Genomic DNA, 20,490 nt, shown 5'->3' with positions numbered 1-20,490 from the left:
AACAGCATTCTATGCTCAAGTATGATAGGCGCACATATTCTAAACATCAGGAATTAACTGCCAAATAATGTTTTGCTTGCCTTATTTTGGTTGTATATCGTAACAGTACTTCTACACACAGGTATTTTATTTTCATTATTGTTCTGTTTTTATATATCTTTACTACTGCCTAACTCATGCGTTCCCCTTATCGATTTCCAGTGCATCCACTTTTGTGTTTGAGTTTGCGACATGCTTAATGTAAATTCACTCTTTTTCACTTGTCATATGTGCCCCCCCCCCCCCCCCCCCCCCCCCCCCGCCCTTCCCGTGAATATTTTCTTAAATATGCTGCATTTCTTAAATACATAAACTATTTGTAATGGTTACACACAAGAATGCAAAAAAATTCAATCAACCTGCTTCAAGTATTTCGAAACCTGGATCGATTGCTAGAATTCTTCTACGCCCTTTTATTGCAGGCGAAATTGAGTTCATCTGGTTCTTTGATCACTATACTTGAAGTTCAGCACGTGTTACCGCCGGCATCGATTTGCCTGTAGAAGGAGCCGTCCAGCGTTGGCCAGGACAGCACCACGTTTCATTGTATACCGAACTGCGGCTTGTTTTCAATGCAAAATTGCGATGCTCGTGTTAAAAACATGCAGTGTAGACTACCAAGCTGAGGTGTGTTAGCGTATACATGTACTAGGCTGCTGGATGCCTACTGGACGTCCGCAGCAGGCATATGCTAGTCCGACATACGCCTATGCTGATACGTCTACGGTAAGCTGAAAATCTCCAATATTGGTAGCCCTGCCGCTTAATGTTTCCATGTTCCAAATAATTAAACTTATTCTCCGCAGTCTCGAAACAGTTAGCAAGAGTGGGGGAAAATTGCGGTAACGGTAAAAGGGTCCGAATGCTTCCGATGCAGGATTCACATGTTAGGCGCAACTTTTGGCGGCGACAGGGGGACAGAACAGAACGTTCGCGATTTGGTAGTCTGTGTGGCCCGACTAACGCCTGAAATGCTGGAACAGTCACATCATCTTGAACAGCAGTATAACATGAGGGTGCATTGTGACTAAACCAATAAATTAACCGTGCAGCATTCCATAAAGGATATAGTCAACGCATCCGCAGTAAGACTCTTTGTTAGGTTTCTGCCTATAAAGTCTTTGCTGTCCGCCATCCGGTTTCAACTGCGCGCAGCCCTAAAGTGGATTGTGTTACACGTGCGTTTTTGCTTCTTGCTCACTGTGCGCCACGCGCGATGGACTCAGAGGCTGTCGCACAAGTTGCCAACGTTAGCGCACCCGGCACGCGAACATTACATAACTAGTGGCGAGCTGCGAGCGAGAGAAAAGAAGAAAAAAAAAACAAAAACAAAAAACAAGAAAAAAAAAACAACACCGATTGTTTTCACCATTAAACATTTCCCCCAACCGGTTTTTAATTGAAAAATTCAATTTCTAGCTTATTGGAGCTCAAAATTTTCAAGCCCTGTCAAATGAAGAGCGATTTGGTACTTGAAAAAGGAGCGTTAAAAAGTCCCGCTCACAAAACATCCGGCGCCGGCGCGCAGCAAAACATCAGGAGCATGACACTGGCAGGCGGTAGCTAGCAGTTGACTTGGACGAGCACTAACCGGACGCAGGGTAGCCTGATAATATGATAGGTAGGAGCTGCCAACTCGGGTCTCTCCTTCTATATCGGAGGGCGATATCGGAATCAGAATGTCAAAACCCTCGCATTCACGTTATCCCTAGTTCACGGCCACGCCCATACGGCTTGGTAAAAAGGCGATGTTTTATATGTTGGCTGGTAGCCTACGCTATCGCGTTGTACCCTTAAAGGTGGAGCTTAATTTCCTCATAGTATTTTTATTGTTTTCGTGCTCTTTGTTTATTTTTTTCTTGATGCTCCCAGCGCGCTGTCGTTGCAGGGCAGTTAACTGTGATGATGGATCCTGACAAAAAACAAATTAAGATAATAATTTGGTGCCAGAGAAGGAAATCTGGCAGTATATATATAATAACAAAACTTGATTTCACTAAAAAAAGTTACGTCTAGCTAATTTGGCTTCAGAAAGATAAGCGACTACGAAGTTTACAACGGCATAACGTGACGACCGTCTCCAGCGTTTATGGGTTCGCGGGTACGTGTTTACAAGCATTAATTGTGTTTACGAGCGCTGAACAGATGGGGAAAGCATGCACACGTCCTTGGCCCGTCATTGTGCGTTCCTCTGTTCGCCCCGACATTAGAATAAATTATTCCTACTTTGTTTTTTTGTTTTGTTTTTTTTTTTCTTGTCAAAATATAAAATATGAATGTAGAGCTTATTCGATGCTAGCACATGTGTAGTATGGTGTGAAATAAGCATTGCAAAAAAAAAAAAAAAAAATGAACGATTAAAAATATGGGGAAAGCAAGCGATGCTTTTAGAGGATACGCTGGCCAGGTGGATGTCATATGACGACCACTCGCATGGTGTTTTTATTTTCTTTTTCACCCTCCAATTTCCAGTGTGGAGCACTACTTCCGCTGAGTACTTCCTGTCCACGCCTACAACCTATAGTGTTCGAACACGAGCGCTTTATCGTGCTCCGTATTTAAAAGTTCACTTACCCGTCCTCTTTAACCGTTTCTCCTAAAACATCGGCAGTAGAAAGAAAACAGGCGGAGAGAAGGCAGTATGAAGAGAGAGAGACCGTATTGGTACAATGTACTGTAGATAGATAACCGATGAGGTAGACCTGTATGTATGTTTTTACGATAACAACCTTGAATGAGCAAGTGCTCGTTATGATTTGAGTAAAACAACTGAAATGCACTGTTAGCATTACCGGGGAGACATTTAGCTTTTCGATTCCGTTTTAAACTCTGTGTACTGAAATACAATTGTCATACAAAATGAAATGAGATATAATGTCATTATTTAGCATCAAATAATGTTTTTCGTAAACGTGGTCGTGTGCTTAAATAATGATGTCCTGGCAAGCATTCTGAGAGCGTTAGCTGGCCCTCTAGAACCGGGGTCTCGTTATTAAACATCTAACTTTTCGTAAACTTGCAAGGTTATAATTTTATAATTGTTTAACGGTTAGCATTGCTGAGCCTCGAATAGTTCCCCGTAAAATGCCGATGGGCAGAAGTGTCTTTTGAGACATTTAGCCCTTTCACTTCAGGCTGCGTACTTGTACACAGGCGCCAGCTAGCTCGATAAATTATTCGACTTTTTACAAAGAACATGCGAGATATATGTAGTCATAACAAATTGGGTTGCAGTTGTCGCCTAGACGGTCATGTGCAGCCACCAGACTAGAATCTGACGATATTTTTTTTTGTGTATTTACAATTAAAGTGCCACGAACGCTAACCCACAGAAAGCGCTCATGAAGAAGAAAGGGGAACTAGGCCAGAAGAGATAACAGAAAAGTGGTAGCGAGCTCAATGAAAGTCCGGTTCTATACAGGGGAACAACAACAGAACACAAAGATATAGCTAATACTCTGATTGCTTCGTCCTGGAAGAGAAGAAAAAATTAGAGGTCCTCTTAGATATCTTTTATGATGAGAATGGCGAAAGCCTGCTGTTCCTCTTATATTCTCCGATCGTTTGCCTCTTATTGGCGTTCGTTGCAGTGCTACATATAATTATTATTGGTTTACAGGAAAGGAAAGGCGCAGTATCTGTCACACTTTCTCCGGCAAGTGTGAGGTTGGATGGTACACCATCGCTTCTGTTGCGTGTAGTTTCTGGGCGCGTGTTCATGTGTGGCATTGCAGATCACAGGAATGCTAGACAAGAACTAATCTCGCGGAGTCTCGCGGAATATGACAGATTTCGCGCACAAATCTCGCGCACGGGATTTAGTTCCATGAGCCCAGCTCTTAAAATTGTTCTTTCTCTCTCCACGGCCTTTTGTTGCCACAACTGCCCATTGATGTTCAGCGAATATGCTTGCGCGGGCTATTAATAACGAAGTGAGAATAATTTTGGCAGTGTAATTATCTGTATTAGGCTAACCCCACTGATTTCACATCGTTGTACCGTCCACATGACCCATTCCGCAGTGAGGTTATAGATTATTGTATGCATGTGCTCAAAGGTACCGCTTCAGGGCCATGGCAACCCTCCACCGAAAGCCGACTTGGGCGGCTGATTTGGACCGGAAGCTTTGAACTAGATTGTGACACAGGTTACACTTTTTAAATATTAAATTGGAGGGCTTAACGTCCACGCTATGCAATACAAATGAGCGACGTCGCAATTGAAAGCTACAGGTCAATTTTAACCACCTGTGACTATTTTAACCTGTGCTGATATTGACAAGCCTACAGGCACCTTTTCCGTCTCATCTCCATCAATACGCGGCCGTGAGTGTGAGCTTTAACGCATGCAGGCCGAATCAGCTATAGATTTATACAGATCTAAAATTATACGTAGCACGTTGCTTTATTTACTCACTCCCTTTCACTTGCTGTTAGTCGCTCTTTATCACACACACGCACGCGCGCACACACACACACACACACACACACACACACACACACACACACACACACACACACACACACACACACACACACACACACACACACACACACACACACACACACACACACACACACACACACACACACGCACGCACGCACGCACGCACGCACGCACGCACGCACGCTCGCTCGCTCGCTCGCTCACTCACTCACTCACTCACTCACTCACTCACTCACTCACTCACTCACTCACTCACTCACTCACTCACTCACTCACTCACTCACTCACTCACTCACTCACTCACTCACTCACTCACTCACTCACTCACTCACTCACTCACTCACTCACTCACTCACTCACTCACTCACTCACTCACTCACTCACTCATAATGTTGCACCAGTAACAAAGTGCACATGTAACCGATAGGTCAATTGAGCTGCGATTGTTGCGTACCGTGTGCAGGTTTCGAGGCATTGCCGCTGTTGTTCCGGGGTGGACCGGCGGAGAAGGTGCTGACCCGGGCGTCATCGTCCTCCCAGCTGCTGTCGGGGCAGCGTGAGCAATGCTGCAGCCCCCGCTGTCGTCGCCGCCGCCGCAGATGGCGCCGGCTGCGGTGGCGGCCTGCGCAGCGCGACAGTCGCCCCAGTCCCCAAACTGCTTCCGAATACCCATACCTTTGGAGCCGCTCAAGGACGGCCATTCCATGGACCCAAAGGTGAGACCGATGACCCTTTCGTCGCACTTAAGACACTGAGGCTTAGGAGCGTTTGTTGAAAGCGCATACCAAAAGAAAATAAATTATGACGTTTGAGAGGCACAGGAAAGTGGAATATTTCTCAGTATGCATTGAAGCCGACATTGCACGCTGACATAATGACAAAATTTGTTACGACATTCTTCTTCACTACTCCCGTGCACACGAAAGTTGAAGCCACTGAGATAAAAAAAAAAAAAGGAGTGCATCACCGCCCCTGTATTTCGGCTGGTGTATTATTTAAGCGCTATTGAAATAGTTTTGGGACGCACTGTTCAACTTAAACTTGTGATGGCGAGGTTGTTACGAAGATATTACTATTGCAATACGCATGGCAGATGGAAATCATAGTTTTGAAAAACGGAAACGTGTAAGGAGATGGAATGGAGGCAAGCGACAACACAACCATCCTGCGTGCCACGAACTGGCCCGCAATTATGCCCTTCAAGGAAATCGTAAAACTAATGCGCGTGATAGTTAAATTCCAGGTTTTTCCAGTGCGCTCAATACAACTGGGAAACATGAAGGGAGGTTACGAAAATTACTGTCCATTCGTCTCGCTCTCGGCGTATACATTTCTCAGTATTCCAGCCTAGATGACTGGAAACTATGGTGAGATGGTATTGTGAAGGCGCATGACGTCTTTTTCAAAAATGCGTGGATGCTTCAAGCAAAGGCGTCTACTATTTGTAACGCCGACCTAGTCACGCATCTTACATTCACAAGTCTCATTCTAAGCGTTTTCAGTAAGTGTGATGTATTTCTGAGGTTTCGGTGCAATTCGCACTCCCATGCGGGCAAAAGTAGTCCTCATATGTGCTATGTGCCTCATACCAAGTCCACGGAGCAGTTTTACGCGGAAAATGCCGGTCGGACTTCGAATCAACCAATCAGTCGGACACCAAAGGCAGCTCGGCTTGCATGTACGTTGGTTTTAGCTTCCTCTGCATGTACTCTTAGAATGCCTATAAAAGACCTCCGTACCGACTACTGCAGACTTCCCATGGTCAAATCACGCGATGCTTACAATAGGTTATTCGTGCAACCAGACGTGGCCAGAACGTTATCGCTGACCACGCGCGGGAATAGAGTTATTCTTGACAAGATTCCTTCTTCTTTAAATGGTTCAACTTACAATGTCTCACGCTAAGCAAAAAGAGATATAGAAAAACTAAAAAAAAGAACGCCTTACGATTGCTGCTATCACAACATGCTCACAGAATCAAAACTCTTGCTCCAGTTCAAAAAACAAGCATCGAGTTTGGAACTGGCCCTCCAGTTATTACTCTGACGGTGGCGGGATATTTCAAGAGATATTGAATTCGCCAGAGTGCTCCTCGAGAGATACAAGCTTTCTCTGCACTCACAGTCGGAAACTCCATCACGATTCCCGGCAGAATTTTTTTTTTTTTTCAGGTAGCCTCTTTTTCGGAAGTCTCCCTTTGGAGAGCGAGGCACGCAAGGTCTGAAGCATAGCTGCCTATTTTTAGTTATGGTATGACTCTGTATGAGCGATGGTCGTTGTGGTTGACTTCGTCTGTCGGCTTCTCAGAATGTTTCTTATTTCTTGCGGATTTTATATGGTTTGGTTTGGTTTGGTTTGTGGGGAAAGACAAATAATGTTTGCGTATCCATTTCAATGCCAACATATTTATCACTTTGATAACGAATGCTTTCTATATTTTATCGCATATTTACCCCTTTTACGAATAAAGCAAATTAGCGTGCAGGTGAGGCTCACTTGTTCAGACTGTGGGCAGAATACAGAAAGTGACACGCTCAGAATGGTTTCATTTTTCTATTCCTGTCACCTCCTCTGTGTCTGTGCCAATCAGCAAGTGTAATAGATTCTACAGATTTCAAATCAGCGGTTTATAGGTGCAAACGAAGTGGCGTCCGTGTGCTGTGCGATGTCAGTGCTGTTGTTGTTGTAGTGGCTGTAGGAAGAAGGAAAAGAAAATGCACGGGCCAGCTACTGGCTCTGTAGCTGAGCCACCTCCGCTGCCTCTGATTTATTTATGGGAAGGGAAGGCGAGGTAACTGTCTCACTTGTTTTCTGTGGACACCGCAACCGCGTCGTTAGGGAAGGAAGGAAGGTGGGAGTGAAAGTGGAAAGAGAGAAAGAGGAGCCGTAGTGGAGGGCTACGGAGTAATTTCGACCACCTGGGGATCTTTAACGTGCGCTGACATCGCACAGCACACGGACGCCTCTTCGTTTCGCCTCCTTAGAAACGTAGCCGCCGAGGTCGGGTTCGAACCCGGGTACTCCGGCACAGTAGTCGGGCTTGCGGACAGAAGAGAGAAAGTAGAGAAGAAGTGCACGATAAAGATCCCCAGGTGGTCGAAATAACTCCGGAGCCCTCCACTAGAGCACCCCTTTCTCTTTTTCCGTTTTCTCTCCCACCTTCCTGCCTTCCCTTACTGTGAGGTTCAGGTGTACACAGAAACAAGTGTGACAGATACTGCGCTTTTCGTTTTCTGTGAACCAATTATTATTATTATTATTATTATTATTATTATTATTATTATTATTATTATTATTATTATTATTATTATTATTATTATTACTATTATTATTATTATTATTATTATTATTATTATTATTATTATTATTATTATTATTATTATTACTACTATTATTATTATTATTATTATTATTATTATTATTATTATTATTATTATTATTATTATTATTATTATTATTATTATTATTATTATTATTATTATTATTATTATTATTATTATTATTATTGTTGTTGTTGTTGTTGTTGTTGTTGTTGTTATAGGTAGAAACGTGTCCACTGACTCTTATATGTGTCTGGTTCAAGCTAAAGCCACGAGACAGCTGCGCCAATACCAACTGTTCTTTGTTTGGCTGCCTCAACTTGTACACTATACGCAAACTTTTCGGGAGCGAAATACATTTTATTGTTTATTTCGTTCACACAGCCTCTTTTCCTTGGGAGAGTAGGACAACGTAATCTCATATGTGAAGTAAAACAACCACGTACGTCGTTTCTCGGCATTGCCTGCATGGGAAAAGGAGAGTGTACGGCACAAGAGAAGGCTGCGCGCACCGCGAAGACCCCGGAGGCAGAGTGGATTTCTGGGTTTCTCCTTTCTTATTGTTTACCTCTCCTTCGTTGAGTGCTTGCTTGTCGCCGCTCGAGGGATGGGGGGTGGGCCGGAGAGGCACAGCGTATAGGAATGATGGACGAGTTTTTAGACTCTGCTTCTTAGCGGCGGTCATCTTTCACTCCAGGCCGTCGGGACCTGTTATGTAGGCGACATCGCTGGAAGTCGCGACGTAAGGGTGAGCGTAGCTCGGAGGCCATATCGCCGCAGGGCAGCGTTCTCGCCCCACCACGCAAAACGAGTTATGATACGGGAAAGCACTAGAAATGTGCACTTGTGATGACCAGCTTTCGTTTCCAATTTCAAACAGCGTGTCAGTGCTTAGGCACAGAACTCATAATTTTCTAGTTGAAAAAACAATAAACACTCAAGACCGCAGTTGTTTTCTGATATTTATTTCTGAAGTCTGCTGTTTAATAGGGACAACAACATTTAAATGGGACAAGTGTTTTGTAAAGGTAGAACATAAAAATAGTGGAGTGTTATCTTTAAGTGTATGACGCGGCCACTTTGATAACTCCTGTCTGCGGCTAGCCATGCGGATCCTCGTTCGCGCTCATGTTTCGCCCCGCTCTCCTAATTATTAATTTCCTAGCTTCTGCACCTATTGTCTACCCCATACTCATGTTGTGTCTAACTCGGGATGCTGGATGGCTAAATTCCGACCTCAGCTCCCCATCTCAAATGCGAAACCCAAGATGGCGGCGCCTACCAGGTGAGCCATGTCACGCGGTCTCGTGATGACACAGAATCAGACGACCAGTCTGTGCGCGGCCATGCCACCTACAAACTATGCCACCTGCGAGGGGAATGACCACGGTTTTTTGCTCACACTGTAGATAACGTTTACGGCGGATTTCCAAGGCATGCATCGCTATCGCGTTACTATGCCCGGGATAGGAGGAAACCTTTTCATAACTAAAATATATCATTGCATTTTTCACAACTGTTCTTCTTTTGCCACACACATACAATTTCACGCGCACGCACCCATCAACAAACGCACCCATCAACCCCGTCGCAGTGATACAACGGTTATGGCGCTCGACAGTTGTACCCAAATTGTGCCCGGCAGCCCTAAAACATTTTGACCCCTTCTTTAGTGACAGCTGCCCACACTGTGGAGCGGTGTCTTCTAACATCTATCACATGGTGGGGGCCTGCCCCTCCAACCCGGCTATTCCGCCCATCCCCAACCCAACACGGGAGGACTGGGAGGTGATCGTGCTGGGCTCCCATGACTTACAGGCCCAACAAGCCTTAGTCGGGCGCGCCCGGGCGGCGGCAACCGCCACTGGGGTCCCAAACTAGGGACCTCTACCTAGTGCTTGTAAGGAGTGGTCCCATATGGGCCAATGCAGACGTACCTTCTGGCCCATGTATAGCTAATGAATGTTCTTACCACCACCACCACCAACCAAGTGCGCGGGATCAAATCCCTGCCACGGTGGCCACTTTTCGATGGAGGCGAAAAGCAAGGCATCCATGTACTGTGTCATGTCAGTGCACGCTAAAGAACCCCAGGTGGTCGAGATTTTCGGAGTCCTCCACTACGGCGTCTCTCACAGCCTGAGTCACTTTGGGATGCTTAACTTCCGTAAAGTATACAAACACACAAACTAGTGCACCTTCGGACGAAGAGAAATTAAGGATTTAGGTTAAACTGCGGTCGTCATGTTAATTGAGCTTATGGAGGAGTTAATGTGCCTCCAATTACAGCAGGACCAGTTCATACCACCGCCAGCACGCTTAGCAAGAACCCTCAAGCCTTTGTCCTCAACGAATATTAGCTCCACTTAGTGCTGGTAGATTGCTCCGGCATCATGCTAAAATGGCCATAGGGCATCGTCTCTTACTATTCATACCTCTAATGGTTTCGGGCATGGTTGGCAGGCGATGTCCAGGTCTCGCGCTTGAGCGTCCATGTTAAGCGGGCTGGAGGCAATACATTCAAGATGATCAAGACCCTGCTATGATCTGTACTGAATCGCAGTATCTATAAATAAAAAAAAAAAAGATTCTCATTAGACAACATTTTGGCTACTTTCGCAAATATAATTTGCAATTTATAAATAAGGTCATCATTTGCAAATAATACCCTTTTATGATTATTATTTGCAATGTTGCAAGAATCTTTAGCATCAGAGAAAAACTAAGACAGAAGCTTTCTTTGATCAACAGAAATAATTCCCTTTTTTTTTTAGACTATCATCCTCAATAACGTTAGAGGATTAGAGGCTCTGTTCTTCAGAAAGTCGGGCCTCGGCGCCGTCGGTGTCCTGAGCATAAAATCATGAGTGTACCTATGGCAGGTGTTAGCTGGCAGTGACATGGTATGGTACTGAATGGCCGGTAGGTGGTGGGATATGAAAAACCACACAACATGGCTGTGCTGGGAGGGCGTGTTGTGAATCTAACCTTCCGGAATCAAACACGCTATCGCTAAGCCAAGCAGACACGTATCGACTAACTCGGAGCGAGGCTTTAGTTATGTATGTATGTCGGGTTGTCCTGCTCATAATTTGGCAGTTTGAGACTGTATCACAATGAGTAATTAAGCGTGAGATAGTAGTAGAGGCCCATAAGAGATTACTGGTTAATGGAGTAGACAAGTGCATACAAGTTAACGAGTATCCGCAACGGTAGCCGTTAACGCTATCTCGTCATACCTTTAAATGGGGAGCTTAATGTCCGCCTCCTCTCCCCCACCCCGCATCTTAACTTTATATACGAATGTTGATGCTTTTAACCTAACTGGTAATACAGACATACAGAACCCTCTCCAAAAGTGTAAATGTCTAATGTGTTTTGTCTCTTTAATTTCCTACGCATTTCCAGGCTTAAGAGTAAGTTAAGAGTTCGTTACATGAACTCTGCTCTTCTCACAGTGGTTCTAACACATGATGCGTGTGTGAGAGAGATCTAGAGATTAACAGCACCTAAAGAAAAGCTATTCGGACAACAAAGCAGAAGTTTCAAAATATAATGAAAAATTTGTAGTGGATATATAAATATCAAACCTGAATTTGCTGGTACGAAACTCCTTGTGCTCGTTGTAAATCCTTAGGGTAAGCGAAATAGCTCAGGAGGAGACTCCAGAGGAGAAAAGAAGTCATTGTGTGCTTTCCTCTCAGAGACGGCCGCAGAAAACGCAGAGAGAGCGCAGCCTTCCGAGGTGATGATGGCTCCAGGAGCCAAAAAGGGCGTAAGCTGGATGTCGCGAGATAGCTCCAGATCACGGCATGAAGCAAGGAGGAGGCCGAGGGAAGCATAAGAGAAAAAGAAACCAAGAAGCGCATTAGGGAAAGCAAGTAGGGTTGAGTAGGGCTATGATTTGGTTCCAGCATAGACAGAGAACAACAAAATAAAAGGAAGCAGAAATGGACGCACAAAACTAAACCTACGTGAGGTGGAATTTTTTCTTCTGACCATTGCCTTCCAAAGGTACTCACAGTAAATAAACAGGCCCTCTTTTTTCTACCGGTTTGATGGAAGGGCCTTTGACGTATGTCGGGCAGTTATCGCCGACGTCCAGGATTTCTCGGAACCTTAGGGAAAAAAAAAAAAACTGTGCTTTGCAGAATTTACCCTGTACCTTGGAGTGATGCGGCCCTTTCATGTGGAGGAAGAAATAAGAAAAAAAAAACATTTTACACTTTATAATTCTCAACTTGCCCAGACTGCATACAGTATCTACGATAAATGTTTGGCATGTGAAGGTAGGCCGGTTGCCACGCCGCGCACAGCGCCAACCTGCCAATGCAGTTTCGTAAATGAGGTGTGGGGTATGGCAAACAGCGGCGAAAGAGGGAGGGAATGAACCGCCGGAAGAGAATTTGGTTCTGGGGTTTTTGCTTTTTCCATAGAAGGGTCTTCCTGCTTTTTATTTTAAACATTTTAAACTCAATCGCTTGCAAGCTTCATGGGGCACTGGATCGTAAAGTAGTTGCCACGAACGTGACGCTGAAGTGTCGTAATCTCTCTCATCGTTTTTTTTTCTTCCGATAGAGGGTGGTAATTGAAATGCGTGGAAGTTAACTTACAAAAGGTACCGGTTCGCGACTCTGGAAAAGTGGGAACCTAATGGGAAACAATAAAGAAAAATGGGGAAACACAGTGTTGGTGAGATTTCTAGGGAAGTCATAGTTTCTCGCAGGCAAAAAATAAATAGCAAAACAGAGGGAGAAGAGACACTGCCAGCCATTGTTAATGCCCCCCCCCCCCCCCCCCCTCTTATGGTACCTATCGGTCGCATATGTGGCGTACTTGGGACGAACCACCCATGTGTTAATTCTTCATAAATGCCTGCGAACAATGGCTTCATCCTTGTACAGTTTCAGTATTCTTAAACTGATGCAGTAAAAGCGCTTCGGTTCGTGCTACCGTATACTATAGAACTGTGAGGAACATAATGCAAAATAGGGACAAATTATGAGCAGGTGCAAGACATATAACAAAAAAAAAAGCGCTCGCATTTAATTAAGCGCCTTACCGTGTCAGAAAGGGGATGCTGAGGACCTGAAAAATTATAGACCAGTCAGCTTACTGTCTGTTACGTATAAAGTATTTACTAAGGTAATCGCTAATAGAGTCAGGACAACTTTCGACTGCAATCAAGCAAAAGATCAAACAGGTTTTCGGAAAGGGTACTCTACTATCGACCATATTCATACCATCAACGAGGTGATAGAAAAATGCCCAGAATATAACTAGTGCTTATACATAGCATTCATTGATTAAGAAAAAGCATTTGACTCAGCAGAAATCACGGCGGTCATGTAGATATTGCGAAATCATGGTGCAGATGAGCCGTACGTGAAAGTACTGGAATATATATATATATATCGCGCCTGCACAGCAACCATAGTTCTGCCTAAATAAAGTAACAAAATTCCTATAAAGAAAGGTGTTAGGCAAGGAGACACAATCTCCCCAGTACTATTCACAGCTTGCTTGGAGGAAGTACTTGGAGACTTAGAATGGGAGAGCTAAGAGATAAGGGTAGATGGAGAATATCTCCATAATTCCATAATCTGCGATTTTCTGATGACATTGCCTTGCTAAGTAACTCAGGGGATGAATTGCAAAGGATGATTGATGACCTAGACAGGAAACGTAAAACAGTAGGCTTGAAAATCAATATGCAGAAGGCTAAGGTAATGCTCAATAGCCAGGGAAAGAACAACAGTTTACGTTAGGTAGTGAAGCACTGGAAGTATAGTAGGCGAATATATCTATTTAGGACTGGTAGTAATCGCAGATCCGGACCATGAAAAGGAAATAACAAGGAGAATAAGACTGGGATGGAGCGCATTTGGCAAGCACTCGCAGAATATGACTAGCAGCTTACCGGTATCGCTCAAGAAGAAGGTATACAACAGTTGCATCTTGCCTGTACTCACCTATGGGGCTGAAACGTGGAAGCTAACCAAGAGAGTTCTACTTAAGTTGAGGACAACGCAGAGGGCTATAGAACGGAAAATGGTAGGGGTAACTTTAAGAGATAGGAAGCGTGCAGAGTGGGTGAGAGAAATACCTTATGTTACTGACATTCTAGTGGAAATCAAGAAGAAGAAACGGGCATAGGCAGGATATATAGTGCGAAGAGAAGATAACCGATGGTCGCTAAGGGTAAAAAACTGGATTCCAAGGGAAGGAAAGCGTAGCAGGGGGCGGCAGAAAGTTAGGTGGGCGGATGAGGTTAAGAAGTTCGCAGGGGTCAAGTGAATGCAGCTAGCACATGACCGGGTTAATTGGAGAAATATGGGAGAGGCCTTTGCCCTGCTATAGGTATAGTCAGGCTGATGATGATGATGATGATGATGATGATGATGATGATGACCATGTCAAAAAGCGCTTACTAGCCTATTGATCTTGACTCGTAGTGCTGCCGTCTCACCCCAGTTTCCAACTTCAAGTATGTCCCAGTAAAGTTTCAGCTTGACAGCTGGCGAGACACATACTTTGGTTTTGTACTCAGTTTATTTAAAATTTTATACAAACGTTATCGTAAGTCAAAACTATAACAGCAATACACTCTGACGTAGCTGCATTTGTAACTTTAAAACAGGCATATTAATCGTTGTAATCCTTATCATAAAAATATACTATTATAAATAAAAAAAAAGTGAGACCAGTCAGTGATACTGAGCAAACGCTGAACATTTTCTACGCTACTGGTGTCGACATAACGGGACATTTATTCAGTGTGAACGTGTGGTCCTGACTGCTCCTCTCCGACGATCCTCGTCCCTTCAAGGAAGCCAAAATTACGGGGCCTTACACTACACATTTGTATCAGAGAAAAGCAGCGAATGCACTATTGACATTCCAAGAGGGCTAAGGGCTGAGTTCAAGGCTCTGAAAATAAAGTTCGCGCCCTTTATACTCCAACGGGGGTGGCTTGCGGACACTTGCAGAACTGATTTCTTTCTCTTCTTTTTTTTTTTTTCCACTTTCCTCCCTTTATTCCTCTTCTCACGAATACAGTATCGCCTAGCTTGCCCGCTTGTCTTTCCGTTCTTTTCTCTCTCTCTCTCGTTCTTTCTTTTCAGACGTGTGGCCTCAAGCCACCGTCTAATAGCAGAGCTATTTGCTCCAGTTGCTGCTCTCTCGCCTTTGAGAATTTTGTCCCCGATAGCACATAGCCCTATTTTTTTTTTTTTTTTTGCCAATTTCGCGGCAGTGGTATTATTAAAGATACATATATAAATACAGACATAGTGACGGATGGTAAGCAGTAGGTACTGACCGATCCGAAGTTTTTGCGCAAATGTTTACCGTACTACAGTATTGAGAAAATCGAGACAAATTTAACCCTGCCATTCGTGTTACAGCTTGCCGATTATCTCCCGTAGAGTAGAGCGAGACAAACAGGAGACTGAAAAAAAAATCAACAAAGCTTTTACTTGAACCGCCAAACCAAACAGTGCATGAAAACACCATTCGTTCGTAGCGTGTACCAGCCACCACTTCCCCAGCAGCGCGAAGTGGACTAGGTTTTATGGAATGCGGCTGCTCAGGACTCCTGCCACGCGCAGCCGAAGTACAAAGTCATGTCCATTTGCGACGCGTGCATGGGTCGAGACACTTTTTTCTCATTTTTAGGCATCATTTTGTTGTTAGGCCGCTTTTATTTACAGTGAAATGTGTTTTAAACTCCTTTTATCCACCCACCTATGAATCGATGGAAGAACAGGATACAAGAGAGGGATTATATCAAGAATGCAGTTTCTTGTTCCTCACACTCAAGCAAGCTCATAGTGAAATATTTTGCTGTATCTTTTTTTTTTGTCATCTAAATAGAAGTTATTCAGCGGTCGTACCGAGTTAGCATGTGGCTGAGCATATTACGAAAAACAAGTACAAATACATGCCTTCAAATGTTTTGTGCCGTAAAATAAGGCAGTTTAAAATCACAGTAATTTAATTAACTCTCCTGGTACTTTACATTGTTTTGAGTTTTTTTTTTGGCATTGATCCTCCATTTCATACTCTCATCTTAATGCTATGTCGCTTCTTAGCAGAGAATTCATAGGACCAAGTCAGGGGAAGTTCCCATCCATCCTACTTTAGCCTCCTTGTCTTACAAACTGCTTGGGTCCCATGTTACATTGGGCCCAAAAATAGCAATAGATAAGGTAAAGGTCAAGTGACCCTCGTCCGCAATGTACGTTGCTACACAGAACTCGCCACAACCGGAAGCGGACTGATCAGTATTCGCCGGAGCCCGCATCAGGCTTCCTGGCTGCTCAGACATGTCCACACGGCCTGACTGTCGGAGAAGCAATGTTGTCCCTCTTGAGCCATTCGTGTGTGCTTCATTCGTGCGTTTTCATTCCGCTTCTTATCTCGAGAAAGCTTTCATCTGTATACGGGCAACACACTCCGGGCGCGAGAAACGACCCGGCTGGGGAGACAGCGGCGCAGAAGAGAAGCAAACCAAGTGGTCTTTTGTATGCCCCCGGGGAGGTTGCAGCAACACCAGCGGGATCCGAATACACCCGACAAAGAACGCTCTTCAGGAGAGTAAGCAAGTGGACTCTGAAGGACACAAACACTCGAACATGCTGCCTTTTGTGTGTTCACGCTGTTCCAAAAAAGAAAAAGGAAAAAAAGCGTGCGCCTAGCACCAATCATTAAGTTGTCTTGTGCCGCGCTAAACCTGAGCACGATATAGACAAGCCATTTCAGGAAGGAACAATTTCTATATAACAATGGCAAAACTGACTGTATTGACACTTCTTTTTTGGGTGGTAAAAACATGCTGATAAATAGGAGCAGCAGATACAGAACACTCCGCACATAGGAGGAATACATCAGCGCATGGCCTTGCGGCTGGTGCACTCTCAGAATATATGCACTGCTTTACATTCTGCAAACACGCTGTTTGTGCTACACAAGCCAGTAAATCACATCCTTAAATGGTACCACTATAATGGTCTATCTCGCATATGCTACGCGTTACATAGTGGCATGACTCGTGACGTTGGGTAGATAAGTGATCTTGTCTAACAAGTGACGCTGGAGGGATGCTACAGGCCACGGAAGAGAAAAGCAAACATGGCAGTTTCATATGAAGGAAACTAGCAACAGTTCGAGCCATACCTTTATTGAATTCATCAGGCCTTAACACATCAACACTTCGCCCACCACACGCGAATGTCGACTATACTTTCTTTGTCAGGGTCCTGTCACGCGTCTGCAGTGTTCGTTAGCTTTCAATTGTTCTATACTAAGCTCACATTCAGAAGATAACATGTGCGATTGGTGGGCTGTTTTTAGTTAAAGAATGTATGTTCCCCAAGAAACTTAACGAAGTATTATAGAGACTAGCGTATCACGCCCCTTGGCACATACGTTAGGAAATATTTCTTGGTTTGATGCCGCTGTGGCCGACAACAGTGCTGGACACGTTTAGACCCCATGTTCAAGAATCCCATCGTTCGTCTAACGATTTTGTTACGGTCTTGTTTGTTTATTTGTGCTGTTTAACATCCCAACGCCACTCAGGCTATGATCGAAAGATGCCGTAGTGGTGAGTTACGAAAATTTCGGCTATGATCTTGTCGGTCATCTTGATCATGCCCAGCGTATTTGATTCGACAAATCATTCATAAGCCGGCATTGCGCATGGAACAGCTGCGAGAGCAGGGCCTCACTAGTGATGGCCGAGTAGGCACACGAGTAGAGAGGAGAAAGTTACCACGTATATTGACTCGCCTTCTGTGGCAGGAGCGGACCTTCCTGGAGGCGGCCGAGCGCGGGGACCGGCACACCATGATCCGGTGCCTGTCCCCTCCGGATCCGGTGAATGTCAACTGCACCAACATCCTGGGTCGGAGCGCGATCCAGATCGCTGTCGACAACGAGAACGTCGAGATCGTGGAGCTGTTGCTGCGGCAGCCGGACGTACACATTGGCGACGCCCTGCTTCAGGCCATACGCGAAGGTGAGTGCCTTTTGAGTTTAATTAAGGCTTGAGATGCCTTTCTAGGGATATGTATGCTGGTGATTTTCGCGCACACTTGAATAGTTGTTTGACCTTGCTTTCACGATACCGCATCCCTGCAGGTCAATATGCAGAACCAATCAGCCCCTTCTTAAGCATCAGCCACATGCATTACTAATGGTTTGGTTGGTCAATAGGATGTAACGCCCCGAAACGACTCAGGCTACGAGGAAACGTAGACGAGACCTCCGGAAATTTCGACCAACCAAGCAAAGCGGCCGCAGCGGCTGGGCGCCATAACCTGATAGCGGCAAATAATGAATCTTCCATAGCGCAATGGTGATTTTTCTTTCCTTTTGTAAGTGGAGTATACTGTGCGCCCTCATCAGTCTAGCTTATTTGTCGCTTTGTGCGCAGGCGTGCGCGCGTTGTGTGTGTGTGTGTGTGTGTGTGTGTGTGTGTGTGTGTGTGTGCGTGTGCGTGTGTGCGTGTGCGTGCGTGTGCGTGCGCGCGCGCGCGCGCGTGTGTGTGTGTGTGTGTGTGTGTGTGTGTGTGTGTGTGTGTGTGTGTGTGTGTGTGAGTGTGAGTGTGTGTGTGTGTGTGTGTGTGTGTGTGTGTGCGTGCGTGCGCGCGCGCGCGTGTGTGTGTGTGTGTGTGTGTGTGTGTGTGTGTGTGTGTGTGTGTGTGTGTGTGAGTGTGAGTGTGTGTGTGTGTGTGTGTGTGTGTGTGTGTGTGTGTGTGTGTGTGTGTGTGTGTGTGTGTGTGTGTGTGTGTGTGTGTGTGTGTGTGTGTGTGTGTGTGTGTGAGAGAGAGATAGAAAGAAAGAAAGAGTGAGAGCAAAGATAACATAGTCAGTAGAGATATTCCTTTAAATGTTTCTTTTAATCTTGTATTCCTTTTTCATGTTTAGTACATTTCGGCGTTCACTTTGTGTTCTTTTTTCTTTGCAGGCTCTGTTCACAGAGCCTTAAGATAACTAGGCGACTTCGGCAAAAAGTAAAGGAATGCAAATCTTTTGTAGAAAATTTTATACAAAAAAAAAACGCATTACAGGATTCATCCCACGGAGATTGCAAGCCATGATAAGCTGATCAACCAGCGCAAATCTGACCTAATGAAATGAGACGGCTAACCTAATGAAATGGGATCTGAAGCTAAAGTTCGTACAAAACCTTTTCTAGGGCTCGTGTAAGCTTCACAGAAACTAACACTCTTGTCAAGTTTATCCTTGCCGTAATGGTATCCGTCCGTGCAATGTGTTCCTTTAATAATGCCACGTGGAGATGACAATGCCGAAGGCAATAAGTGAACAAACTGGGATTGCACTGGAATGATCACTTTATTTGGCTGGCTTATGCCCGCAAAAGAACTAAGCGACTCGACGGCGGCGGCGAAACTTAGCAAGCGTTCTCGTCGGTCGTCGAATAGGAATGCCTGTGGCGCTCGTCAGCTCTCAATTTAAGGTCGGCGAAGAAACACCTAGATAAACTTTAAAAAGGTGACTAAAACAACCTTGAACAATGTGGAAGCCGACGCGGGTAGTGCACTCATTCGAGATACATCTCGACGCTTCTTGTGCGACAAAGAAATGATAAAGCCCCGCCCTGAGGCTTGAGAGTACACAAGTACTGCCTGGACCATTTTGCTCGTTACAAGCAATAGCCGTGTGATACAGCCATATAGTTTCTTACACTCTTAACTATAGGGAAAGCTGAGGGCGCTACACTTCAGCCACCATGGGCGCGCTAAGGATCATGGGCCGGTGTGCTACTTGGTGCGGGACAGTCGGATTTTCTCGGGTGCGTTGAGTGGTGTTACTAAGATGTTTCTTTTTTATCATAGTCATCATCTCGAGGTGCGTACATAGACTGCAAAAGCCATAGTAGCGAAGGCGCAAAAGCAGACGTCGGCAATAAAAGGTTTCTGTTTTCCAAAATGCCACTAAAAACTTCCTTAAGTGATTGCGCAACCATAAATATTTCCAAAACGTTACTTTCCTTTAAAAGTGCGCCTATTAAGTGCAAAATATTGGTACTTGTGCTACTCAAAACTAAGCCAATAGGAGAAAGAGCCATCGCCTATATTAGATAAATCTCACACTGACATGTTATTTCTCTCTCTTTTTGCAATTTATAGCCACAAAATTGGATGTTAGAACATTGCTTACGGCAGGACAACGTTTATTTTTGCATTAGTTTTGGCCAAAAGTTGTAGTTCCGCACTCGGTGCACTCGGCAGCTGTCCGGCCCACGATGCTTTGGGCCCCCATGATGGCTGAACCGGTCGTCAGAAAACTCCATGTAAACTCCATAGATGGCAGCACAGCTTTCCCTCTAGGTAAGAGTAAGAAACTCTATGAATACGGCCACCTGCGCGCGGCTGTTGACAACGCATAAAAATTACTATGGTTCACCGCAGTATCCACGCCCGCCTCTTAAGCAATATTCAACTAAGCATTAGACCTCCTTGTTTGCGCGCGAAGTTTCGAAATCCGGAAGGTCTTGGGCCCTGTTCTACATGCATCTATGCCCTATTTGGAAGTGGCAGAAGAGAAAACACAACATATAGGGGGTCATACTTGGTCCCGTTAATGCGACTCCTAAGGAGAGAAGCAACAAAATAATCCTGAGCAGAGCAGAAAGTAAGCAAGGCACTCAACTTAAG

The 20,490-nt window shown here is 44.8% G+C and overlaps 1 protein-coding gene across 1 annotated transcript in view; it reads left to right on the top strand.

The window, feature by feature from the left end:
- The first annotated feature begins 5,048 nt into the window (after window positions 1-5,048).
- LOC146191568 (transient-receptor-potential-like protein) overlaps window positions 5,049-20,490 on the top strand; it is a 149,424-nt gene continuing 133,982 nt past the window's right edge. Inside the window, exons 1-2 of the mRNA XM_084602077.1 lie at window positions 5,049-5,201; window positions 17,610-17,826. Of these exons, the coding sequence (XP_084458203.1) occupies window positions 5,049-5,201; window positions 17,610-17,826 (370 nt within the window). The remainder of the gene's footprint in view (window positions 5,202-17,609; window positions 17,827-20,490) is intronic.

This window comes from Amblyomma maculatum, chromosome 4, assembly GCF_055883805.1.
Source record: "Amblyomma maculatum isolate TAMU_Amacu chromosome 4, ASM5588380v1, whole genome shotgun sequence".
NCBI classification, from domain to species: Eukaryota; Metazoa; Arthropoda; class Arachnida; order Ixodida; family Ixodidae; genus Amblyomma; species Amblyomma maculatum.
The sequence above is the reverse complement of the archived record's forward strand: the minus strand, read 5'-3'. Positions and strand labels throughout refer to the sequence as shown.